General features: G+C 41.8%; 2 protein-coding genes across 12 annotated transcripts; both read right to left on the bottom strand.

Annotated features, from left to right (window-relative positions):
* Positions 1–281: 281 nt before the first annotated feature.
* On the bottom strand, positions 282–1,418 carry LOC118359570 (myoD family inhibitor domain-containing protein 2-like). Its single transcript, XM_035738082.2, has 2 exons — positions 1,205–1,418; positions 282–541 (listed from the first exon to the last, which is right to left on the bottom strand). The coding sequence occupies exons 1-2, from the start codon at positions 1,416–1,418 to the stop codon at positions 282–284; spliced, it is 474 nt and encodes a 157-aa protein (XP_035593975.2).
* A 2,630-nt stretch (positions 1,419–4,048) lies between these two features.
* On the bottom strand, positions 4,049–26,932 carry LOC118359851 (forkhead box protein P1-B-like). Of its 11 annotated transcripts, XR_008083067.1 has the most exons (17): positions 26,781–26,932; positions 11,912–12,072; positions 10,045–10,170; positions 9,734–9,823; positions 9,106–9,232; positions 8,794–8,935; positions 8,597–8,704; positions 8,257–8,344; positions 8,086–8,169; positions 7,716–7,920; positions 7,495–7,571; positions 7,250–7,351; positions 6,751–6,878; positions 6,486–6,543; positions 6,221–6,390; positions 4,772–6,109; positions 4,049–4,503 (listed from the first exon to the last, which is right to left on the bottom strand). XR_008083067.1 is itself a non-coding variant. In XM_035738686.2 (16 exons), exons 2-16 carry the CDS (start codon positions 12,056–12,058, stop codon positions 5,947–5,949), a joined length of 1,815 nt encoding a protein of 604 aa, XP_035594579.1. In that variant the 5' UTR covers positions 12,059–12,072; positions 26,781–26,932; the 3' UTR covers positions 4,049–5,946. The 11 variants fall into 11 exon arrangements, 10 of the variants coding, with proteins under 10 accessions (XP_035594579.1, XP_035594587.1, XP_035594588.1 ...); XM_035738686.2 differs by having other exon boundaries at positions 4,049–6,109; XM_035738694.2 differs by having other exon boundaries at positions 4,049–6,109; positions 6,221–6,303.
* Positions 26,933–26,995: the final 63 nt, after the last annotated feature.

Raw genomic sequence — 26,995 nt, 5'->3', positions numbered from 1 at the left:
TTCATGGTTACAGAACTGAAGCGTTTGCGGAATGGAGCATTTTGGTGGTTAATATTTAATGGGGCTCAATAGGGGGATCATTATTAAGCACTCTATACCTCAGTTAACACTCTCTTTAGCCACAGTGTCCATCTTTGTAAACATATTCATGTTCCCTCTGAAACTAAGAAATGGGACATCTCTAGTTATTGATATTTTGATAGAACAAACATTGACAAGGTGCATGTTTAGTCCTTTTAGGCCTTCATATCAAAATGAGTAATTTGATTGAGGGGATCTTTTCATCGGTAGCAGACTTCAGAGATCTCCATGGCGAGTTCCAGTAACTCGGCTCCCTCTTGACAGGAGTTGCAGCAGCTGCAGTCCAGTTCTACACTGCAGTTGCACCAGCCACTGGCCCGCTCCTGCTCCCTGGACGCGTTGAGGTATTTGAACGAGGGGAAACAGCGGCTTACAGCTCTCTCACATGTGTCTGGCACCATGACTACGATGTCATAGAACCGGCAGTAGAGGCAGGCCAGTAGAATGGCAGCACAATCATCTGGGGACAGGGAGAGAAATATTAAATCAGTGAAATAGTTGCTACCACACGGCAGGCGGTACCGGATCGTTAAGTCTAGGTCCAAAAGGCTCCTTGGCATCTTCTACCCCCAAGCCATAAGACTGCTGAACAATTCATCAAATGGCCACCCGGACTATTTACATTGACCCCCAATTATTTTTTACACTGCATCTACTCGCTGTTTGTTACCTATGCATAGCCACTTTACCCCTACCTACTTTACTGTGACTAACCTGTACTCCTGCACATTGACTCGTTACCGGTACCCCCTGTATATAGCCTCGTTATTGTTATTTTATTGTGTTCATTTGTATTTTTTACTTTAGTTTATCTAGTAAACATTTTCTAAATACTTTTTCTTGAACTGCATTGTGGGTTAAGTGCTTGTATGTAAGCATTTCACAGTAAGACAAATACAATTTGATTTGATGTTACATCACACTAGTAGAAGGCTGCAGATGTAAGTACTAGTAGAGCCCAAATATTTGTATGACTATACAGATGATACTGCATTATCAACAATGGTTGTTATATTTCTGGCTTTTCAACTTGTCAGACTTGAAATCGTTACGATAATGGAATTACACTCTAGACAAAATTCACCATTGAAGCTTAATTTTCAGAAAGGAGGAGCAACAATACCCCCGGCGTCAGGCTGATGGGATTCGAAGGAGGAGAAGTGATCGCTACTGTTGTTGATGTGCTTGTTGGAACACAGTGAGAAACTGGATCCGCCCCACTCCCGGCCTCCCATGGGATCCTGAGAGCTGAGGTCAGTATCTACCTTGTCTGGGTCGTGCTCAGAGATGGTGCTCAGCCTCCGCACTCCACTCACCACAACCTTGTTGCTGCTCATCACCCCAGATTTTGTGGGCCGAGACACGTCTCCTTTAAATACAGTATAGTACATTAAGTCATCTTCATGATTCCCTACAAATATAGCTCCAAAAACCTTAGGTCACTCTGAAATTAGGAGACTCAACCAGGTGAGTAAACATGTTAAGTGAATGTATTCGGCTACTGTAGGCCAGTATTGTAGATACGGATATGTAGCTGTAACACCCCGGCATGTGTGCTCATCAGTAGAGATACTTGGTAACATTATCAAAACATTTCTGTTTGTTAATTATTCAACATGCCTCTGAGAGGCGAGACTCACCAAGCAGGGCGTGTATACAGGCTGAAAGTCCCAGTTTAATGAGGGGGAAACTATTGATTTTTTAGCTTTTATTGGGATCCACTTTCCTCCCATGGACATTACCATAAGGAAATGTACAGATAGACAGGTCTGCAGCAGTCAACGTAGAATGGGACCGCGTTTTCTTAGCTTTAGCACTCTTGCAATTTGGATATACACTGACTGTTCAAAACGTTAGGAACACCTTCCTAATATTGAGTTGCACCCCCTTTTGTCCTCAGAACAGCCTCAATTCGTTGGGGCCATGGACTCTACAAGGTGTTGAAAGTGTTCCACAGGGATGCTGGCCCATGTTGACCCCAATGCTTCCCACAGTTGTATCAAGTTGGCTGGATGTCCTTTGGGTGGTCGACCATTCTTGATACACAGTCTTTCAGATGGGACCGTCTTTCGGATGGGACGGTAAACGTGAGTCCTAACTCTCTGTGGTCACTAAAGATCCCATGGCACTTATCGTAAGAGTAGGGGTGTTAACCCCGGTGTCCTGGCTAAATTCTCAATTTGGCCCTCATACCATCATGGCCACCTAATAATCTGTAGTTTACAATTGGTTCATTCATCCCCCTCCTCTTCCCTGTAATTATTCCCCATGTCGTTGGTGTAAATGAGAATGTGTTCTCAGTCAACTTACCTGGTAAAATAAGGGTTAGAATTTTTTTTAAATAAAAATATAAAAACACAGGAAACTGTTGAGCGTGAAAAACCCAGCAGCGGTGCAGTTCTTGACACACTCAAACCGGTGCACTTGGCACCTACTAACATACCCCGTTCAAAGGCACTTAAATATTTTTTCTTGCCCATTCACTCTCTAAATGGCACACATACAATTCATGTCTCAATTGTCTCAAGGTTTAAAAATCCTTCTTTACCCTGTCCTCCCCTTCATCTACACTGACTGAAGTTGATTAAATAGGGATTATAGCTTTTTACCTGGATTCACCTGGTCAATCTATGTCATGTAAAGAGCAGGTGTTCCTAATGTTTTATACACTCAGTGTATTCCACTCTATGATATCTGGACACTACCATTACCCAGCAAATACAAAGATGACCCTCACCAGACAAATAGATCTTTAAAACCTCTGCTCTTTTTCTATACACAAGCTCTCACAAATAGGTTAGTCAGCCCGTAAACAAACACAACTGTTGAAACGACTTACCCTCCAGAAAAGGACTCTGGTCCCTCCCCGCCTTGACATGATCTGGTTCATTGTTAGAGGTCCTTGGTTGTGTGGTCATCTGAAGAGTTTAATAAAATTACCACATACCAATGCAACCTAATAATATAACTTATACGCCTAAATAATATTTGCTAATCATATTCCATGTATGCATAATAGTGGTAAGATAATACTTATTCAATATGATCAACTTTACCTGAAACAAACTTCTGGAAGGCCGACAAAAAAATGTATTTCCCTTTGTTCACAAATAGAAAGAACCATCCAATACTTGTAAAGCCTCTGGACCCTCCTGTGTGGATGAAGCGCAGCTTGCATTTCAGTGCTCTGTAAACTTGCAGGACAAGACACACCCCATATTGATCCGGGCCATAGGCAATCAGGCAGCGCAAAAATGTTTGACAGGATGATCTTTGGTCAAGTATAATCATATTTTATCACTCCAACGACCCCAGTCTAGTGAGCCAGATAGCCTACATAGATGCCATTATAGGATACCCATCTCGCTGCAGTGTTTACACATACATGCTGGTTGATGATATGGTCTGAACTGAATGAGGCGAGTACATTCAGTTATTCAATTATAAAAAAATATTCCAGATATATAGCAAAGGGCATGTGTATATAGATTTTGTGTAGGCCTGTCTCACACTTGAATCTTCTCTTTGTGCCAGACCGGGTTCAAACACCCTTCAGATTAATTTATCTGGTTGTATCTGTATTTTTACTTCTCTAGGGTTATTATTGCTTGGATAACCTTTTTACTATTATGTATTGATTTGTCTTTATGCAGTGCAGACTTTACAGAACGCTGAAAGAATTATCACTGAATTACAATCATTCACAATGATAAGGTTTGTTTGTGTCAATTAATCCAGTAAGCGATGGGTTTCCAACTGGCAAATTCATTCATTTATACAGTAGACGCTTCTCCTGACAAACAGAGTTGGCTTCTTCTTCACATTGCCTGTCATCCATTAGATATACACATATTGACCACTGAAGTAATGGCCATTACCACACTGTTAAAACCAACTCAGGTCATAACTCAAACCTGCACATAAACACAATGATGAATACTACAAATTGTATATTCACCACACACACTTTCGATACAGCATTTATTACAGACAGCTTTTAGTGCACAAATCTGGCAATGTACAATACAATGGTAAAAAAGACCAAAAAGCAATGTTTGGGCCAGTGGGAAAAAAATGGGATTAGGAGGCTACACAAATAATTATATCCCAACAGAGGTTATACATACACTACCGTTCACAAGTTTGGGGCCACTTAGAAATGTCCTGTTTTTTAAAAGAAAAAGCACATTTTTTGTCCATTAAAATAACATCAAATTGATCATAAATACAGTGTAGACATTGTCAATGTTGTAAATGACTATTAAAGCTGGAAATGGCTGATTTGTAATGGAATATCTACAGAGGCCCATTATCAGCAACCATCACTCCTGTGTTCCAATGGCATGTTGTGTTAACTAATTCAAGTGCATCATTTATCAAGAGGACATGTACATTAGATTGTCTAGTTTGAGAAACAGACACCTCACAAGTCCTCAACTGCTCAACAGCTTCATTAAATGATACCCGAATAACACCAGTCTCAAAGTCAACAGTGAAGAGGCGACTTTGGGATGCTTTCCTTTTTATTGACCAATCTGAGGTATGGCTTTTTCTTTGCAACTCTGCCTAGAAGGCTAACATCCCGGTGTCGCCTCTTCACTGTTGACATTGAGACTGGTGTTTTGAGGGTATCATTTAATGAAGCTGCCAGTTGAGGACTTGTGAGGTGTCTGTTTCTCAAACTAGACACTCTAATGTACTTGTCCTCTTGCTCAGTTGTGCACTGGGGCATCCCATTCCTCTTTCTATTCTGGTTAGGGACAGTTTGTGCTGTTCTGTGAAGGGAGTAGTACACAGCGTTGTACAAGATCTTTAGTTTCTTGGCAATTTCTCGCATGGAATAGCCTTCATATCTCAGAACAAGAATAGACTGATGAGTTTCAGAAGAAAGTTTTGTTTCTAGCCATTTTGGGCCTGTAATAGAACACACAAATGCTGATGCTCCAGATACTCAACTTGTCTAAAGAAGGCCAGTTGTATTGCTTCTTTACCAGAACAACAGTTTTCAGCTGTGCTAACATAATTGTAAAAAGGGTTTCCTAATGATCAATTAGCCTTTTAAAATGATAAACTTGGATTAGCTAATACAACTTGCCATTGGAACACAGGAGTGATGGTTTCTGATAGTGGGCCTCTGTACGCCTATGTAGAGTTTCCATAAAGAATCTGCTGTTTCCAGCCACAACAGTCATTTACAACATTAACAAGGTCTACACTGTATTTCTGATCAATTTGATGGTATTTCAAAAGGACAAAAAAAAGTGTGTTTCCTTCAAAAACAAGGACATTTCTATGTGACCCCAAACTTTTGAACGGTGGTGGAAATCATATTTTTGGCAGTGTAAAAGTAACCAATTATCAATGATGTCATGTCACAAACGGAACACAGGATTACTATCTGCAGGTTGTCTGGTACTCACATAGGTAAAAAATAAACACGTTTGTGGGAGAAAACAAACATTAATCTTCATGAAGTACTGTCCATAAATATTGCCAATGCTCTGGTTATTAAATATACACATTCATGAAAGAGTGAAACAAAAGACATTGAAGAAAGAACATAACTCTGCATCACTGAACCAGCTCCCCATAGGGCTTCATCATTGGTTGTACTGCCTCACAATAAGCCAATACGAATACATTATTTGAGGACAAGCGGTGTTACAATAATAGGTTCTGTTGTCTTCAGTGTGAGCTTGGGTGGATAATACCCAGTACAAATGATGCCAGTACAACAGAGCATAAAACATCCTCAATAAATAGTCACTTGATATGAAATAGTTCTACCAAGTCATTTGGTACATTTCATAGCTTTCCAATGTGGGAGTGCAGTGGAGATTGACAGTTTGGAATGCATTCTCTCTTTCATTGTGAAGGCACATGAGCCAGCTGCAGGTTGGGTCTTTCTGGGCTACCGCCATCTTCGTCTTGGTCCACATCTGAGCTGTGCTCATCAGAGCTCTCAGTCTCTGAACAGTCATGGGGCACATTCTCATATGCCTCCTCGTCCATTAGCTCTTCTTTTACGCTGGGAAGAAAAGTCATGATGAGTAAAAAAAGATACTTATGGTGACTTCTGAAACTGAGAACCGTTTCTCCTTTACCAGATCTAGTTTTTAAATGGTGATGAAACACTCACAGGGGGTGCATAGGGTACTGCTCTTCACTGCTGTCACTGTAGGATCCATTCCCATACCAGAGAGTTGCATTCATCTCTTCCTGCTGGAACATATAGGGCAGAGAGCTCAGAGAGGGAGCGCCTATGAAAGCTGGGTTGAATGGAGGTATACTACTATCTAGCCATTCAGCCTGAAAAGATACACGCCATAGGTTTATAGCATAATGACAAAAATAAAGGTTGGGCACTCATTTAAAGCAATCTGAAGAGTATTGCGTGTACTTACCTTAGGAGTAAGGGAAGCTGAGCTGTGACCATGGCCAGTGTTCTCCCTTCTGAAAGACCTGCAGTTACACATAAACACACTTTATTTAATTGAAGAAAAACACTGACTGGGAAATAGAGGAAAAACACAATATCCTCACAGGACATTGTTATATTAATTACGTGGTTTCTACAAGTGTAACACCAACAGAAATGCAGGTTTAACATGTTAAGAAACAGAGACATACAGGGAGCTATACTGAAGAGACCGAGCATGTTAAATGTACCCTTCACCAGCAGGCTTCTGGGGCCTTCTCCTCTGGAACTCCATCTCATCAACTGTCCACACAGCTCCTTTTACGTTCTCCACTCGCACAAAACACTTGTGGAGGCTGAGGTTGTGTCTCACTGCATTCTGCAGTCACGAAGAAGAACATACAGTATTAACACCACACACAGCTTCAAGGTAAGGACAAGAACATTCTTCCATAAGAGTTGTTCTAATACCATTAAACATTTCTAAAGACTCATGAATATGGCATACAGTGGAGGCTGCTGAGGGGAGAACAGCTCATAATAATGGCTGTCATGGAGTCAATGGAGTGGTATCAACCACATGGAAACCACATCTTTGATGCGTTTGATTCCATTTCATTGACCCCATTCCAGCCATTCTTATGAGTCATCCTCCCTTCAGCAGCCTCAACTGATGGCATAGCAACTAAACATAGCACAAGGATATTCTTATACATGTAAATAACCCCATAAATTGGCATAGCCAAATACCTTCCATGTTGCTGCATTGCGTCTGAAATATGCAAACGTTTGTGTGAACCAATTGTAGATTTCATTTAGTGTCAGCTGCTTATAGGGTGATTCAAATATTGCCTAAATTATGCAAACACAAAGAAATACAATTAGCAAATGATAATCATCACTACATACAGTATTTGAGGAACAAAACATCTGGTATAGCTAACATTTAGTCAAGAGGGTAAACCAGGGTGAAATAAAAGACATGTATTCCTTACCTGTCTTATTAGGGCTGCATATGTAAATGGTGGTCTAACTTCCGTACTGATGTAGAACTCTTTATTCTGAACAATATCTGTTAAAAGGAATTAGAAACGTATTTGAATAAAATCAATGCTTAAAGCCAAACAAATAGATAAACCATTAAAGGCATATCAGTAGTTCAAAGAATATGTAGCCCACCACCCTCATTAGATTCAGCATCCCACTGCTAACTCACCTTGATTCATGTTCTTGCTGTACTTGTCTGAGTACCCTCTCCTCCCAGGGCTCACAGTGAGCAGGGTGTTGGGAGTGATGATAGAGGAGGTCGGGGGAGGTGTCAGGGGTGTGGAAGGAGCAGTGGCACTTTGAGACAAGCTCATGGGAGGAAGCACCTTGGGAAATGTCACCTGGGAGAAGGCAACGTTGGGCATAAGATCCACCTGAAAAATCAAAAGCAATGATTCATTTAAACTCAGTACAGAGAACATAGCTGTAGGGAATGCAAAATTGAAAGTGATTATTCTACCATTGTGGCTAATACTTGTCTGACTGTTGGTAACCTGATTTGAATTAAATATATGGCCACTAATACTCCACAGACTTACTGTTGGTGTTGCTGGTTTTGACATTTGCTCAGAGGATTTGAGGTGAGACATCATGGCTTGCAGACGCTCTCTGTCTTTTTTCAACTGCATTGGGAAGATATAAAAAAAGATGTAATGTAAAGTTGATCCTGTACAACGAATGGCCTTTATTTAAGCAAACGTCAACTGTACCTGCAGTTCTAGCTGCTGAACAACCTGCATCTGCACTCGACACTGTGCTGTACTCTTGTCATCCAGTGTATGTTCACCGTTCAGATGTCTGGGAGAAAAACAGATTACCATAACAAGTCAAGATAACATTCAGAATGGGAAAGGGTGATACCTAGTCAGTTGTACAGCTGAATACATTCAACTGAAATGTGTCTTCCACATTTATCCCAACCCCTTTGAATCAGAGAGGTGCGGAGAGCTGCCTTAATCAAAACCACTACAACGCAGTGTTGTTATTACATTAGGAGACTGACTTTAAATTTGTCTCTCTGACAAAATTAATAGAGGAGGAGAAACTCACTCGAGAAAAGCCTGAAAGTCTCCAAAGACTGCCTCACAGCCAGACCATTTGCACATGCCGTGTCCATAGAGAGGGTGAGTGTTTTGTGAGTGATCATCCACAGGACCACTGCAGAGAGACACATCTTCAATGTTACCCTTCAGGAAGAGGTTGGTCAGATGATAATGAATAAACACTGTTCTAGAATGGCTAATAACCTGTCTTTCTTCTTTAGTGGCTGTGATTTATGATTCCCATTAGTGGTGGACTGCTGGCTGTGGAGCAGGCTCTTCTGAAAAGTGGCTGGATACTCACCACCAGAGGGCAGGCTTGTACTATACTCACACCCTTTCACTAAACCTCGGAGAAATACACAAGTACATATCATATTAATTCATTCAGCCGAATACATTTAATATCTTAGCCCAACAACAACAACAAGTATAGCAGCAAGCAGCCATGGTGGAAGAGAACAACAACAACAAGCTAAGAATAGATTAAAGGGTGGGGGCTTGGTGGTAGACACTTACTCTGAGCTGTAGAAGGGCTCATGGAGGGCAGGACAGACAGGAGACCCTGTCTCTGGAGGCTGAGGAGGTGCTGCTGTTGGACTTGCAAGAACTGCTGCTGGATGACCATGTGCTGGGCTGTTAGCTGCTGTGATGAGGAGGGAGGGAGGGGGAGGGAGGGAGGGAGGGAGGGAGGATACAGTTACATATCGAGATATAATTTGACGATACGTTGTATCGTTGACAATATTGCAATATTATTTTGTGCTAGTTGGCTGTACCTGCAACACTACAGTATTTTCCCCATCTTTTTAAATTGGGAGCCAATTTGTTTTCAGCCCTTTTATTTACATGACTGATCAACACTCGTTCTCATGTCTCTCTCTTCCCCTTCTGCAGCACAAATATGGTGAGCAATATGTTTGGACCATGGAATGGTAATTTAATCACAGTATTAAATCGCAAATCACAGTATTGAATCACAATATCACCAAGTATCGTGATAATATCGTATCATGAGGTCCCTGGCAATTCCCAGTCCCAAAGAATATACTATAATAATAATAATACATGGATTTGATATAGTGCCTTGGAACATTTGGTTGAAGACAGACAGACATTTGACAGAAAAATATGTAGACCGGCCTACCTCTTGCTCTGACTTCTCAGCATGCTTCTGCTGTAGGAGCTGGGCGTTGAACTGGTCCTGCTGTTTCTGGCAGAGATCCTGTATGTGTTGCTGTAGAAGAAATTTTGAGTTAATGGAAGGTCATGAGGAAATACAGCTCTCACTTTCAAGCCATCAGTATCTTACGAAGATCCTCATGGGGGAAAAAATAAATAGGTGACAATACAGAGAAACAAAACTAAAAAGTGCTGCTGATAATATTACAATTAAAGAATGACACAATAAAGCATCTAAATGCAGATTGAGACAGCGTGGTAGAATGATGTGATTACCTGGTGTAACATGAGTGCTTTCTGCTGCTGGAGCAGGGCCTGGATCTGCTGTGGGTTGAGGACCTGCTGCAGTGTCTGCTGAAGAGTCTCCACCGGAGGTGTCATCATAGACACAGAGACTGGAACCTGCCAACAACACAAGTTGAGCACAGATTAGACCTAGTCTGGCCTGAAAATAACAGACAAATAATGCCAACAACACCATTAAAAAGTGTTTTTGGAAGACCGAAAAAAATATAGAAACAGCCTCCACTAGGCATCCAGCAATTACCTCTCCCTCTCCGCCTTACACTCACAGCTCTGGGGATGTTTACAGTAAACATAAACAGAATAATTAAAGCTGAATCGATATATAAATAATGAATACAAAGCCAGGGATGCAGGGCAAGTTTTGCAAAAACAGAACTCTGCATTGCATTTTAATTTAAGTCTGAACCACAAACAAACAGTTCCCACTAAGACTGGCTCTGTTTTGGATCCAGTAAACAAACTGCTGGAGGATGTCACAGAGGCTCTAGGCTAACAATAACAGTGGATGGATTGCAGTGGAGAACGCCCTTTCCCACACTGACTAAACGTGCACTGGCACTGGCACAGGTGCTCAGTGTTTACTAAGGTCCTTATAGACCTATACTATATATGAGACCTATGGCTTTACATTACTTAAAGCAGAAGGTAAAATAATTGCAATTGAACTTAAACATCTGCATTAAAGGAAAAAAAACTTAAGGGAGCCAGATAGTCGCTGTATGGCATGGAAATGGGCCATCTTCTTTTGTATGCACACCATCAACAAAACAAAAGCCTGCGCCTAACCTAATCCTTGTTTCCATGACGGCAGGGCAGACAAGTCCAAACATCTTTTGTTATTGTCGATGACAAACATCTTTTGTTATTGTTATTGTCGAGGACAGAAACCCACATACTCATGAAGGACAGTATAAACACTGGGCTAGTCTTCATATTGAGGTCTGCGTTCTAAGACTACTGTTGCCAAACACAAGATACATGCCTTTCTGAAACCCTGAAAATATGATCATACTTTTCATACAACAGACCCTTATACTTAATCTTTCTCTGAGCTGAGATGTAACAAACCGTAAGTAACCAAAGGCAACAGCCAACACACCCAAACCCCAACCTACAATGCACAAATGGAATATAAACTACAACACCAGAGTAGGGAAAATGCTTGAAAGAGGCAATAAAGAGCCAAGGAAATGTTTATATGATTTAAGCAAATAACCTCGAATTACATGGCACAATTACATTATAAATATGTTAGGTCACTGAGTAGTAACACATGCACAATAATTCTGACTAACAGTCACAATTACTAGCTAGGTCATTAGTTAGCAACATATATAAGTGACGAACAGTGTTGCATTTTAACATTTAACATTTAACATAGCCGTTTCCACCAAGCAAATTCAACCAATGTACATACCAGTAAACAAAAAAACAAGTATTATCTTTCTAAATGTAGAAATAGGCTAGTTGCTGAAATGACAATCAAGCAGACAAACCTGATCAAGTCCATTTACAGTGGTTGTCTTTGGCAGTCAGAGAGACGCAGGATGGAAAGAGACCGAGAGAAGCAAGCCATGCACAACGTTAGGCTGTCTGGCAATCTGACAGAGTGCTTGTGTGCATAAACAAAACTAGCCAATAACAAAGATCCTTCCTCCTTCACCAATCACAAAGTGCCTCTGCAGTCTATCTGCACTGCCGTTGGCTCAGAGCTCAGTTTAGCTAGCCTACCCACCATACAAACAAAGAAATATGCTAAATGTGCTAATTTGAGAACACATATCCTTTAGTCTGGAAAGTAAGCATGTGCCACACGTTATAAAATAAGTTTGGTAACCTGGTTTTGCTGCTGGATGTCAGCCCCGGAACCCTCTGGAGTTGGAGTCTGAGTGCTCAGCCAATCGTCCCTTTCAGCACTGTCCCCATTCTCTGTCTGATTGGCTGGACTGGTGCAGGTTGTCTGCTCTGACCCAGACTCATGCATCTGGACTCACTGACCTGAGAAAAGAACAAGAACACCAGAGCTCTAAAATCAGAAGCTGGATATAGGATGAAAAATGGGCTACTTCATGTAAATTCACAATGACTCTCCACAACACTGATTTTATGCTACATTTATTTTGAACAATTCCATATGCACATGGTACAATTTCTTACTGATCTTATCCAAGAAACATTCACTAAGGTTGCAGATGAGCAGAGAGAGACAAGGTTACAAGACAACAGTTTCCCTTTTGCCAAGATAAACCATCTACCCTACCAGAAGGAGTAGGAGATATTTGTTAAGTAGCTGATTGCTTCCATGGCTACGGTAAATAAAGGGGCCATGGGTTGGTGTTTATGAGCAAACACGTTGTCCTTCTGGAGCAATTTAACATTAACCAGGAGGTGCGATAAACAGATCTGTCAGGGAGCACAATACTGCATTAAAGGGAGGGCCATGTGTATACAGCTGGGGGAGTCTCCGTTCGATACAAAAGCAACACAGCAAACATAAACACCAACAGACAATCTGAAGACAAACAAGGGAAGATTCAAATGTCCACAACTGCTAAAAACTGAGATACATTTGCTGAATATATTTAGGCTCGTCTACATACACTACTACATGACCAGAAGTATGTGGACGATTTCTGTTTGGCCCCCGCTTTGTGCACGGAGGCATTGTCATGGTTAAACAGGAAAGGGACTTCCCCAAACTGTTACCACAAAGTTGGAAGCACGGAATTGTCTATAATTTCATTGTATGCTGTAACATTATGATATCCCTTCACTGGAACTAAGGGGCCTAAACCGAACTATGAAAAACAGCCTCAGACCATTATTCCTCCTCCACCAAACTTTACAGTTGGCACTATGCATTGGTGCAGGTAGCGTTCTCCTGGCATCCACCAAACCCGGACTCGTCTGTCGGACTGCCAGATGGTGAAGTGCGATTTATCACTTCAGGGAATGCGTTTCCGCTGCTCCAGAGTCCAATGGTGGCGAGCTTTACACCACTCCAGGCGACGCTTGGCATTGCGCATGGTGAGCTTAGGTTTGTGTGCAGCTGCTCAGCCATGGAAACCCATTTCATGAAGCTTCCAACAAACAGTTATTGTGCTGACGTGGCTTGACATCATTATTTTTTTACACGCTATGCGCTTCAGCACTTGGCGGTTCCGTTCTGTGAGCTTGTATAGCCTACCACTTGTTGTCTGAGCCGTTGTTGCTCTTAGAGGTTTCCACTTCACAACAACAGGACTTACAGTTGACCGGGGTGGCTCTAGCAGGGCAGAAATTTGACAAACTGACTTGTTGGATAGGTGGCATCCTATGACGGTGCCACATTGAAAGTCACTGAGCTCCTCATAAGGCCATTCCTCTGCCAATGTTTGTCTATGGGGATTGCATGGCTGTGTGCTCGGTTTTATACACCCGTCAGCAATGGGTGTGACTGAAATAGCCGATTCCACTAATTTGAAGGGGTGTCCACATACTTTTGTATATATAGTGTACTTCTGAATAAAACTGAAACCCAACTGTAAGATGCATTATAAACTGTAAGATGCATAAACTGGGTGGTTCCAGCCTTGAATGCTGATTGGATGACAGCCGTGGTCTATCAGATCGTATACCCAAGTCTAAGAGCTGTGTCCATCGTGCATAAGAACAGCCCTTAGCCGTGGTATATTGGCCATATATACCACACCCCTCCTGCCTTGATGCTTAATTATACCATGGCATTGTTTAATACTCCATTGCACGGTAGAATTCAAATGACTACAGATCATTTTTAACGTTTTATTTGAGCTGCTATTGAAAGCAAAAGTCGAACTGAAAACAGTATTGGTATCGTTGAATTAGATGTTCATAATAGCAAGCTATGATTTATAGTTTGGTTAGCTAAACTAGCAAATCTGTTTGGCTACCACAGAAACGACTGCAGCTATCTAGTAAACTTGCTAGCTACTTCAGTGGATGTTGAACACATTTCTACTGGCAAATGAACACATTTCTGTGTTCAATTATAGCCAGCCATGGTATAAAATGGATAATCAACTTGGCTCTATGCGTTCTCTGAAAAAGAATGCAACTCCGTGAAAGGTCAGACCCACTCCGCCAGCGCGTCGTACCTGGATTGGAACACACCTATGTCGTAAATTGTTTTCCATAGAACGGATAGCCCCTCATTGACTATCCCCACGTCTTGGATTGTGTATTAATTCGGACTTCTGTACCTATTCGTCTTTTCATTCCACAGCAAGGCTGATTTCTGATTATTTTAGGCAACGGCAGCCATGGGTTTATTTGCGCACAAGTGTTTCATCCTGTTGTGCCCGTCAGCATACCCGATCTGTCGGATCCAGTAAGTTACTGCTAGCACAGCAGACAGCAACACAAGCTAGGTTTTTTAGGGTAGACGTGAATCCTCTGAATACCTACTTCAACTTTCAGTACAGACAACATACGCCTAGATACACCAATGAAACAATGCATTTCAACCCTGATTCCTAGATGCAGACTACCATAGTTCTATAATACAGATTAATGAGAGAAATAAAGAACACTAGCTATAGAAATGTCAAATTATAACAATCACAAACGAGAATGGGTTCTAGCCAAAATATCCAAACAACTAACCTGCACGTCTTTACAATACACTATCCTTACCTTGGCAGAAAAGGCACAGCGCTGTATGTGTTCAGCTGAGTTCAATGAGTTCAAGGCAGTAGCGAAAAATGTGTGTGTGTAGCCTATGTGCACTGTGCACACATGAACAGGTGCTGTGTTTTAACATGCCTGTTTGCATAAACACAAACACTCAGTAAATAGAACAGGGGCAAACCATATACACAAGGAATATCTACATTCTGTTCATTTTATTGAATGCACATGGCACTGTCTAATGTTCAGCTCTTTTTTTACTTTTTGGGGATCAACATTTTCCCTCTGGATTTCCTTTGGGAGTCTAAACTTTTTTAATGACAACTATCATTCAGAGTTACAAACAAAAGGCGTTGTGTGACTGCACCAAGGCATTGGCCATTGTTCCCAAACTGGCAGCACGCGGGTGATTTTATTTTGCAATAAAACATTTATATATAAAAAAAAAATTGTGAGGAATTTTCATTGTTGGACATAAAATACTGCAAAAACACCAGGAAATCAGCTCCAAGTGATATTAATTTAACAAATCCGTTCAAGTATTCCCACGTTCCCAAGTATTCCCAAGACACGTGGTCGAATACAAATGTAAGCAAGCTTTGAAATGGTTTTACTCAAACATATCTTGCGGTCAATTTTCAGTCTATAAGTTATTTTGAATTATGTTTCTGGTTGATGATCCCTGCATTAGGCTATCTTTACAAAGTGAAATGTATTCACCATTCACTTGCATGCTAAGTTTACCACTCTGGGGAACAATTACGGGACAATGCAAATAGAAACAAGCTAATGTGAAATTCAGTTAACATTTGCATTGCTGGCCCACAGTAAGTTTTGATTAATTGCCATTTTCATAAACCATGCAGGTGGATGATGCTAGACTATATCACCTTTTGTCTCTTCCATGGAAACAGGATAGTGATTCTCTACCAGAATCCCTTAAAAAATGATTGACACAAAGCCAACACACTCCATCTAAACTCTATTATAGATTCGCTTGAGCAGCAGTGTAATATTAAGCATAGGTTATGTCAGCCAGGTTGACTGGTCCCTAAATGATCATAATATGCTGTAGGCCTACATCATCTATCCTAAATAAATACATTTCCACCCTTACGGAAACCATGCAACAAACACAAACCCAAAACAGCCTGGGGTGAGTTTCAGCACATTACATACACTGCTCAAAAAAATAAAGGGAACACTAAAATAACACATCCTAGGACTGAATGAATGAAATATTCTTATTAAATACTTCTTCTTTACATAGTTGAATGTGCTGACAACAAAATCACACAAAAATGATCAATGGAAATCAAATTGATCAACCCATGGAGGTCTGGATTTGGAGTCACACTCAAAATTAAAGTGGAAAACCATACTACAGGCTGATCCAACTTTGATGTAATGTCCTTAAAACAAGTCAAAATGAGGCCCAGTAGTGTGTGTGGCCTCCACGTGCCTGTATGACCTCCCTACAACGCCTGGGCATGCTCCTGATGAGGTGGCGGATGGTCTCCTGAGGGATCTCCTCCCAGACCTGGACTAAAGCATCCGCCAACTCCTGGACAGTCTGTGGTGCAACAGTTGGTGGATGGAGCGAGACATGATGTCCCAGATGTGCTCAATTGGATTCAGGTCTGGGGAACGGGTGGGCCAGTCCATAGCATCAATGCCTTCCTCTTGCAGGAACTGCTGACACACTCCAGCCATATGAGGTCTAGCATTGTCTTGCATTAGGAGGAACCCAGGGCCAACCGCACCAGCATATGGTCTCACAAGGGGTCTGAGGATCTCATCTCGGTACCTAATGGCAGTCAGGCTACCTCTGGCAAGCACATGGAGGGCTGTGCGGCCCCCCAAAGAAATGCCACCCCACACCATGACTGACCCACCGCCAAACTGGTTATGCTGGAGGATGTTGCAGGCAGCAGAACGTTCTCCACGGCGTCTCCAGACTGTCACATGTGCTCAGTGTAAACCTGCTTTCATCTGTGAAGAGCACAGGGTGCCATTGGCGAATTTGGCAATCTTGGTGTTCTCTGGCAAATGCCAAACGTCCTGCACGGTGTTGGGCTGTAAGCACAACCCCCACCTGTGGACGTCGGGCCCTCATACCACCCTCATGGAGTCTGTTTCTGACCGTTTGAGCAGACACATGCACATTTGTGGCCTGCTGGAGGTCATTTTGCAGGGCTCTGGCAGTGCTCCTCCTGCTCCTCCTTGCACAAAGGCGGAGGTAGCGGTCCTGCTGCTGGGTTGTTGCCCTCCTACGGCCTCCTCCACATCTCCTGATGTACTGGCCTGTCTCCTAGTAGCGCCTCCATGCTCTGGACACTATACTGACAGACACAGCAAACCTTCTTGCCACGGCTCGCATTGATGTCCCATCCTGGATGAGCTGCACTACCTGAGCCACTTGTGTGGGTTGTAGACTCTGTCTCATGCTACCACTAGACTGAAAGCACTGCCAGCATTCAAAAGTGACCAAAACATCAGCCAGGAAGCATAGGAACTGAGAAGTGGTCTGTGGTCGCCACCTGCAGAACCACTCCTTTATTGGGGGTGTCTTGCTAATTGCCTATAATTTCCACCTATTGTCTATTCCATTTGCACAACAGCATGTGAAATGTATTGTCAATCAGTGTTGCTTCCTAAGTGGACAGTTTGATTTCACAGAAGTGTGATTGACTTGGAGTTACATTGTGTTGTTTAAGTGTTCCCTTTCTTTTTTTGAGCAGTGTATAATGTTAAAGGGATAGTTCACCCAAATCACATAATGGTTCCCTTACCCTGTGAGCAGTCTATAGAGAAGGTATTTATTTAGCCAAGATAGTCCACTCAGTAACAATTGCCACTATTTTCCAGGGAGTCCTCGGTTCCATAGAATCAATAAAAACATATACAGCATACCCATTGGCATACATATAAAATCCCAGCATACATCATATGCAGCAGCATACAAAACCTCACTTGAATTACAGCTATATGTACTGCTCTTTTGAAGGCGGACATGGAAGCTAGCTGTCATGTGGATAAGTCCAGCTTGTTCCTGAGCAATGGGCCAAAGACCTGCAGACTGCCTTGAAAGGCCATGTTAAACTGATGGTTGTGCCAGTAGTTGCAGGTCCCATTGGGCATATGCTTTGACTGCTGCTCCAGAGGATGGGTGGAGACTCCCACCTGAATAGGTCTGACGTGTATTCAGGCAGTTTGTACAGTCGCCTTGAAAACTGTCACTAGGGTATTGTAACGGATCCTGACCGTCAGTGGTTCGATTCCAGCTTTTTGCAGAAGAAACTCTGTCTTTATGTGTCCCCTCTGTCCGGTCATGTTGATGATACGCTGTAGCTGGTTAAGACATGTCTTATTGCCCTGATGTAAGGTGGGAAGACATACTGTGGCACATTAGTCCAGGTGAGTTGTTATCATGGTGTGGTAAAATGTCAGGATGATGTCCTTGGAGACGAAGTCCCTTGCCCGCTTTAGAGCGCCAAGCCCAGACGGTAGTTTCCCTGTGACCAGGATGACATGTTCAGTCCAGTGTAGCTGTGGACCCAATTTCAAACCCAGGTACTTTATAGTGTTTACTTGTTCATAAATGTTTTGCACATCTGTTATTGTGACACACAGGCAAAAGTATCTCAACTTTTGTGAGTTGCCAAACAACATTGCCTTGATCTTCTGAGGGTGTAGGTAGAGCTTGTTGTAAGCGAACCAAGCTGCTGCCCTCTTGATGTCATTTGACACTGACTCCTCACACTCCCTGGTGGTATTAGCTGAGTAATACAGGACTGTGTCATCTGCATATACACTACTGGTCAAAAGTCTTAGAACACCTACTCATTCAAGGGGTTTTCTTTATTTGTACTATTTTCTACATTGTATAATAATAGTGAAGACATCAAACCTATGAAATAACACATGGAATCATGTAGTAAACAAAAAAGTTTTAAACAAATCAAAATATATTTCATATTTGAGATTCTTCAAATAGCCACCCTTTGCCTTGAAGGCAGCTTTGCACACTCTTGGCATTCTCTCAACCAGCTTAATGAGGAATTATTTTCCAACAGTCTTGAAGGAGTTCCCACATGTGCTGTGCACTTGTTGGCTGCTTTTCCTTCACTCTATCCCAAACCATCTCAATTTGGTTGAGGTTGGGTGATTGTGGAGGCCAGGTCATCTGATGCAGCACTCCATCACTCTCCGTCTTGGTAAATAGCCCTTACACAGCCTGGAGGTGTGTTGTGTCATTGTCCTATTGAAAAACAAATTATAGTTCCACTATGCCAAAGCCAGATGGGATGGCGTATTGCTGCAGAATGCTAAGGTAGCCATGCTGGTTAAGTGTGCCTTGAATTCTAAATAAATCACAGACAGTGTCACCAGAAAAGTACCCCCACACCATAACACCTCCTCCTCCATGCTTTAAGGTGGGAAATAGACATGCTGAGATCATCCGTTCACCCACATCGAGTCTCACAATGACACTGCAGTTGGAATCAGGTCCACTGGTCTAATGTCCATTGCTCATGTTTCTTGGCCCAAGCAAGTCTCTTCTTATTATTTGTGTCCTTTAGTAGTGGTTTCTTTGCAGCAATTCAACCATGAAGGCCTGATTCACACAGTCTCCGCTGAATAGTTGATGTTGAGATTAGAGGTTGACCGATTAATCGGAATGGCCGATAAATTAGGGCCGATTTCACGTTTTCATAACAATCTGTATATTTCGGCGCCAATTTTTTTTATACCTTTATTTAACTAGGCAAGTCAGTTAAGAACACTTTCTTATTTTCAATGACGGCCTAGGAACGGTGGGTTAACTGCTTTGTTCAGGGGTAGAACAACGGATTTTCACCTTGTCAGCTCGGGGGATCCAATCTTGCAACCTTACAGTTAACTAGTCCAACGCAATAATGACCTGCCTCTCTCTCGTTGCACTCCACAAGGAGACTGACTGCCTGTTACGCGAATGAAGTAAGCCAAGGTAAGTTACTAGCTAGCATTAAACTTATCTTATAAAAAACAATACATCATAATCACTAGTTAACTACACATGGTTGATGATATTACTAGATATAATCTAGCGTGTCCTGCGTTGCATATAATCTGACTGAGCATACAAGCAAACAAGTATCTAAGTATCTGACTGAGCGGTGGTAGGCAGAAGCAGGCGCGTAAACATTCATTCAAACAGCACTTTTGTGCGTTTTGCCAGCAGCTCTTCGTTGTGCGTCAAGCATTGCGCTGTTTATGACTTCAAACTCCCGAGATGAGGCTGGTGTAACCGAAGTGAAATGGCTAGCTAGTTAGCGCACACTAATAGCGTTTCAAATGTCACCCGCTCTGAGCCTTCTAGTAGTTGTTCCCCTTGCTCTGAATGGGTAACGCTGCTTCGATGGTGGCTGTTGTCGCTGTGTTGCTGGTTCGAGCACAGAGAGGAGCGAGGAGAGGGACGGAAGCTATATTGTTACACTGGCAATACTAAAGTGCCTATAAGAACATCCAATAGTCAAAAGTTAATGAAATACAAATGGTATAAAGGGAAATAGTCCTATAATTCCTATAATAACTACAACCTAAAACTTCTTACCTGGAAATATTGAAGACTCATGTTAAAAGGAACCACCAGCTTTCATATGTTCTCATGTTCTGAGCAAGGAACTGAAACATTAGCTTTGTTACATAGCACATATTGCACTTTTACTTTCTTCTCAAACACTTTGTTTTTGCATTATTTAAACCAAATTGAACATGTTTCATTATTTACTTGAGGCTAAATTGATTTTATTGATGTATTATATTAAGTTAAAATAAGTGTTCATTCAGTATTGTTGTAATTGTCATTATTACAAATAAATAAATAAAAATTGTCCGATTAATCAGTATCGGCTTTTTTGGTCCTCCAATAATTGGTATCGGCGTTGGAAAATCATAATCGGTCAACCTCTAGTTGAGATGTGTCTGTTACTTGAACTCTGTGAAGCATTCTGTGGGCTGCCATTTCTGAGGCTGGTAACTCTAATGAACTTATCCTCTGCATAAGAGGTCACTCTGGGTCTTCTTTTTCTGTGGCGGTCCTCATGAGAGCCATTTTCATCATAGTACTTAATGGTTTTTGCGACGGCACTTGAAGACACTTTCAAAGTCCTTGAAATGTTCTCTATTGACTGACCTTCGTGACTTAAAGTAACGATGGACTGTCATTTCTTTTTGCTTATTTGAGCTGTTCTTGCCATAATATGGACTTGGTCTTTTACCAAACAGGGCTAACTTCTGTATACCCCCCCTACCTTGTCACAACACAACTGATTGGCTCAAACACATTAAGAAGGAAAGAAATTCCACATATTTACTTTTAACAAGGCACACCTGTTAATTGAAATGCATTCCAGGTGACTACCTCATGAAGCTGGTTGAGAGAATTCCAAGAATGTGCAAAGCTGTCATCAAGGCAAATGGTGTCTCTTTGAAGAAGCTGAAATATAAAATCTATTTTGATTTGTTTAACACTTTTTTGGTTACTACATGATTCCAAATGTGTTATTTCATAGTTTTGATGTCTTCTCTATAATTCTACAATGTAAAAAATAGTAAAAAGAAAAGAAAACCCTTGAATGAGTAGGTGTTCTAAAACTTTTGACCAGCAGTGTATATGTATACACTATTTCTCCAGCACTGATGGGAGGTTATTTATGTAAATACAGAACAGCAGGGTCCAAGCACACTCCTTTGTGGTACTCCATTCACCACAGGTACCTGGCCTGACTGCATGTTTTGCAGTTTAGTGTACTGAGTCCGCCCCTGTAAGTATGATGTGAACCACTTGATTGCAATGCTGTCAAAGCCTAGTTTCTCAAGCTTCCTCAGGAGTGTGTGGTGGTGAACAGCGTCAAAAGCTTTCTCCAGATCCAAGAAGAGTGCTGCTGTGACCTCCTGGCTGTTACACGCAGACTACGTCCTCTACAACCCTTTGCACTGCTGTAGATGTGCTGTGTATCTTCCTAAAAACTGCTTTGATAGCTGTAAAGAGGCTGTTGAGTGAGAAATAGTAAGCAACCTGGGTGTGAACCAGCCTTTCCCTGGTACCTGGAAACAGTGCCAGGGAAACTAAACCAAAGCATGGCTTGCTGTCATACCTTGTCCATAGACTGCTTACAGGGTAAGAAAACCTGTGTATAATTTGGCTGAACTATTTCTTTCATGTTTTTTCTGAGTGTACACCTGCCAGATATACACCTGCCCTACTGGAAACTCTGTGCAGAAGTTAGCAATGAACTCAAGGTGTGGCATATAAAGCAATGGGCATAGTATGTGTGGGAGCCACATCATTCCAATGCACGGGGCCACATATCCATGAATCAGATTGCCGAACAGAACAGGGACAGTCCATTGGTCTAAAGAAGCTGCATACATATTCTTAGTGTTGTTGAAGTGGACCCTTTCACAGCGAAAGAACAATAAATACATCGTATTTGCTTTTTGCTTTGTTAGTTAGATAGCTATCTACAACAACATACGGACCATCATGATTTACCTTGCTAACTAGCTATTAAAGTTATGCAACTCCAGATAGCAAATTAATTTAATCGAACGTTAGCAGGGCCTATTTTGACTGGAATTAGTCTTAGAATTCCATTTGGCCTAAATGGCACAAAAAAAACGTATCCCTTCTCATATTACCACTACAATTTGTTATTGTTATTAAACTGACAAAAAAAATAACTCTTGTAGAAAGTAAACATACGCACCTTGATGGTGTCAACTGTGCTTATGTCTACATTATGAGGAAGTAGGAAACAAATTGCAGCTAAGGACTATTTTTGGTCTTAGCGATAGATGACAATGAGATACACTGCCCAGCCTTACATAATTAGAAAGAATAGATTGTCCTGATTAGAATGGTGCCCTACTTGAAAGAAACAAAATATACACATTGAGAGATATTTGGCGAAATAGACATACATACCCGTATTTCCCCAAAACAATGGCAGTCAAAGTTCTAAGAACAGTCTTTTATTTAACCAGTTTACCATTTATCTACTACCATTTGCCATTTTGTGTTTGTAATCTAGCGGTTAAGAGCGTTGGGCAGTAACCAAAAGGTGGCTAGTTTGAATCCCCGAACGGACTAGGTGAAAAATCTGTTGATGTACTGTTGAGCAAGGCTTTTAACCTTAGTCACTCTGGATAAGAGCATCTGCTACATGAATAAAATGTTAACTAGGCCTCTATGTGAAAGCGTGGCAATAATTGATTAACTTTTCATTATTCACAGATCTACTCCTCTGACATGGCAGGCAGGTTTGCAGACAGACTCCTGATGGCAGGCAGCACACTCACAAAAACAAACTGCTCAGCAAAGCAAAGGCTCTTGAGAGCTTCCAGATTTAAACTCATAAACTGTGTTTATTTTCAGCAAACTTAACATGTGTAAATATTTGTATGAATGTAACAAGATTCAACAACTGAGATATAAACTGAACAACTTCCCTGAACAACAGATCCAGACGTGCTCAATGGGATTGAGATCCGGGCTCTTCGCTGGCCATGGCAGAACACTGACATTCCTGTCTTGCAAGAAATTACACACAGAACGAGCAGTATGGCTGGTGGCATTGTCATGCTGGAGGGTCATGTCAGGATGAGCCTGCAGGAAGGGTACCACATGAGGGAGGAGGATGTCTTCCCTGTCACGCACAGCTTTGAGATTGCCTGCAATGACAACAAGCTCAGTCCGATGATGCCGTGACACACCGCTCCAGACCATGACGGACCCTCCACCTCCAAATCGATCCCGCTTCAGAGTATAGGCCATGGTGTAACGCTCATTCATTTGACGATAAACGCGAATCTGACCATCACCCCTGGTGAGACAAAACCGCGACTCGTCAGTGAAGAGCACTTTTGCCAGTCCTGTCTGGTCCAGCAATGGTGGGTTTGTGCCCATAGGCGACGTTGTTGCCGGTTATGTCTGGTGAGGACCTGCCTTACAACAGGCCTAAAAGCCCTCAGTCCAGCCTCTCTCAGCCTATTGCAGACAGTCTGAGCACTGATGGAGGGATTGTGCGTTCCTGGTGTAACTCGGGCAGTTGTTGTTGCCATCCTGTACCTGTCCCGCAGGTGTGATGTTCGGATGTACCGATCCTGTGCATGTGTTGTTACACATGGTCTGCCACTGTGAGGACGATCAGTTGTTCGTCCTGCCTCCCTGTTGTGCAGTCTTAGGCGTCTCACAGTACGGACATTGCAATTTATTGCCCTGGCCACATCTGCAGTCCTCGTACCTCCTTGCAGCATGCTTAAGACACGTTCACGCAGATGAGCAGAGACCCTGGGCATCTTTCTTTTGGTGTTTTTCAGAGTCAGTAGAAAGGCCTCTTTAGTGTCCTAAGTTTTCATAACTGTGACCTTAATTACCTACCGTCTGTAAGCTGTTAGTGTCTTAACGACCATTCCACAGGTGCATGTTCATTAATTGTTTATGGTTCATTGAACAAGCATGGGAAACAGTGTTTAAACCCTTCACAATGAAGATATGTGAAGTTATTTGGATTTTTACGAATTATCCTTGAAAGACAGGGTCCTGAAAGGGGACGTTTCTTTTTTTTGCTGAGTTTATCATTTTAAAAAAGCTACTTTTTAGTGTCTGTGTTTATATGTTAAGAGGGTGTTACTTTCGCAGATAATGTCATCCATACGTCCCTTTCCACACTACTAACTCAAGAGGAAGGGCCGATAAGGCATTTACAGATTACTGTGAAGTAATATATTGATGATTCATGTTTATTATTACGTGTTTTTATGCTCATGTTTTGAAATTATACTTCATTACTGTAACAATTATCAATAAGCCTGAACGTTAATTCAGTCGCCTCTGGTCGAAAAAAAAACGTAATTTCCTAGTACATCTCCCAAAAGCAACACAGGCCTAATACAAGATAAATAGCTACCTGTAAAGTAATAAGTGACCATTTTAGAAGATCATGGGACATATATAGTCTTTGGTTGCATGCTATTTTATGTCAATCATATTGCTGCTATTGTAACAGTATAACTTTAGACCGTCCCCTCGCCCATACCCGGGAGCGAACCAGGGACCCTCTGCACACATCAACAACAGTCACCCACGAAGCATCGTTACCCATCGCTCCACAAAAGCCGAGGCCCCTGCAGAGCAAGGGGAACTACTACTTCAAGGTCTCAGAGCACATGACGTCATCGATTGAAACGCTATTTAGCGCGTACCACCGCTAACCGTTTCACATCCGTTACACTCACCCCCCTTTTGACCTCCTCCTTTTTCCGCAGCAACCAGTGATCCGGGTCAACAGCATCAATGTAACAGTATGACTTTAGACCGTCCCCTCGCCCATACCCGGGCGCGAACCAAGGGACCCTCTGCACACATCAACAGTCACCCTCGAAGCATTGTTACCCATCGCTCCACACGAGTTCAAGGTCTCAGAGCAAGTGACGTCACCGATTGAAACGCTATTTAGCGCGTACCACCGCTAAATAAGCTGGCCGTTTCACATCCGTTACACTATAGCCTATAATTGAAGCTTTGTGGTCTTTATGCTGTCATATTTTGCAAAGAAAATAAATATAAATATTTTGCAATTAAAATGTATTAATTCACATAAAGTACATTGGTGAAGCAGATGAGAAATACAGTGTATTTGTCTTATTAATTCCTAAGATCAGTCTCAAACCTGCCCCACCTATCCCAGCCAATTGCTGGACTTTCACATTTAGGTTACGAGGTCACATCCAGTTCAAACCACCATTTGAAAAATAAAAGGTGGCTTGTTTATCAAGTGTTCTGCCTTGCAATAATAAATATCTGAATAAATAACAATCAAAATTATATTTAGTACTATAATGGTATTTACTAACATAATATAATTACAAAAATAGTTTTTAAGTGTTCTAGGCTACCCTACCCAAGAACTAGGGTTAAAGCTAAAATAGGTAGGGCTAAAATAGGTTATACCTAGGGTTAGGGTTAAGGCTAAAATAGGTTAAACATAGGGCTAAAATAGGTTATACCTAGGGTTTTTAAGGCAAAAAAACAGTATGGTTTGTAGCTCTCTTGCTCCTCCCTGTGGCCTTCTGTGGGTACTACATAACTCCATCGTGACACTTGATAGGCTCAATCTGAGGAAGCAACTGCATGAGATCTATAAATAAATGAGCTATTACCTATCCATTTAGTTTGCAACTCCATGAACCTGCGCAGCATTCGATGCCTATTAACAAACAGATTTCGACGCATATCAAATTATCCAGCAGCCATTTAGAAACAACAAATCGTTAAAAAAAAGTGATTTCTTAATTAAAAATGTCTTCTGGCTGTTTAAATCAGCTACATCTTGAAAAAGACGCCAGTTTTGTTTAGGTTTACACCTTTTTCTGAAAGTAATTATGGTTAACCATGACCAGAAAATGTTTAACGGCTCTGCGCCAGTCATCGTTTAGCACTGTAGGTCACAAAATGTGCCGAGGCGAACATTGAGTTTGCTCACTAAGTAACCGTAACCTTGTTTAACAATAGAGAAGCAGGCCTTGTGACGTAGAAGAATGGGCTGGGAATAGAACGTTTGGAAGACGAGTTGGTGCCACCGTGCTCAATAGAACTAAAATAAGGCCTGTTTTTTCGCGATTACTTCAAAACTACGGCAAGCAGTTGGGACATGTGGTAATTTAAGAAACTGGGCTTCACGGCGGATGCAATGGTCGTTTTATAAAAAGCGTTGTTAAAAATGTCATGTGTCTAGCCTATTATCGAACAACATTAGAATTAGTCAGTAGTACTCAAGAGTACTGCACTTGAGAAATAGTGGTTTGTTAGCTGTTAAAATAAACCCCATCGTTGTTATTTAGCTAGACAGTCATTAGCCATCTACTTACAGTAGGTATCTAAACAACAATGGGGTTGTTGTTGTTTACCGCTAATGTTGGCTAGCTAGGCTAACGAGATAAACAAATGTAATTAGCTATCCAAAGGCAAATTAATGTAATTAGGCTAGCAAGCAAGCATACATTTAACTTACCAGGGCATCAATTTGTAGCATGTGCTACTATTTGGCACGACTCGTTGAACAAGATAAGAAGCGATTGACAGACTCCCTCAACCACAAGCTAACGTTTAACCCAACTCGGATCAACAGTTCCAGCAGGAGTGGGTGGACACTGTCACTAGACAGTGCAGTTGGGCGTTTGTTCATGACGAGACCGTGATGACGTCACAGTCCCCTGATTAAAAAAA

The sequence above is a fragment of the Oncorhynchus keta genome, chromosome 27 (assembly GCF_023373465.1).
Source record: "Oncorhynchus keta strain PuntledgeMale-10-30-2019 chromosome 27, Oket_V2, whole genome shotgun sequence".
In the NCBI taxonomy this organism is placed as follows: Eukaryota; Metazoa; Chordata; class Actinopteri; order Salmoniformes; family Salmonidae; genus Oncorhynchus; species Oncorhynchus keta.
This window is presented reverse-complemented; position numbering and strand designations above follow the sequence as displayed.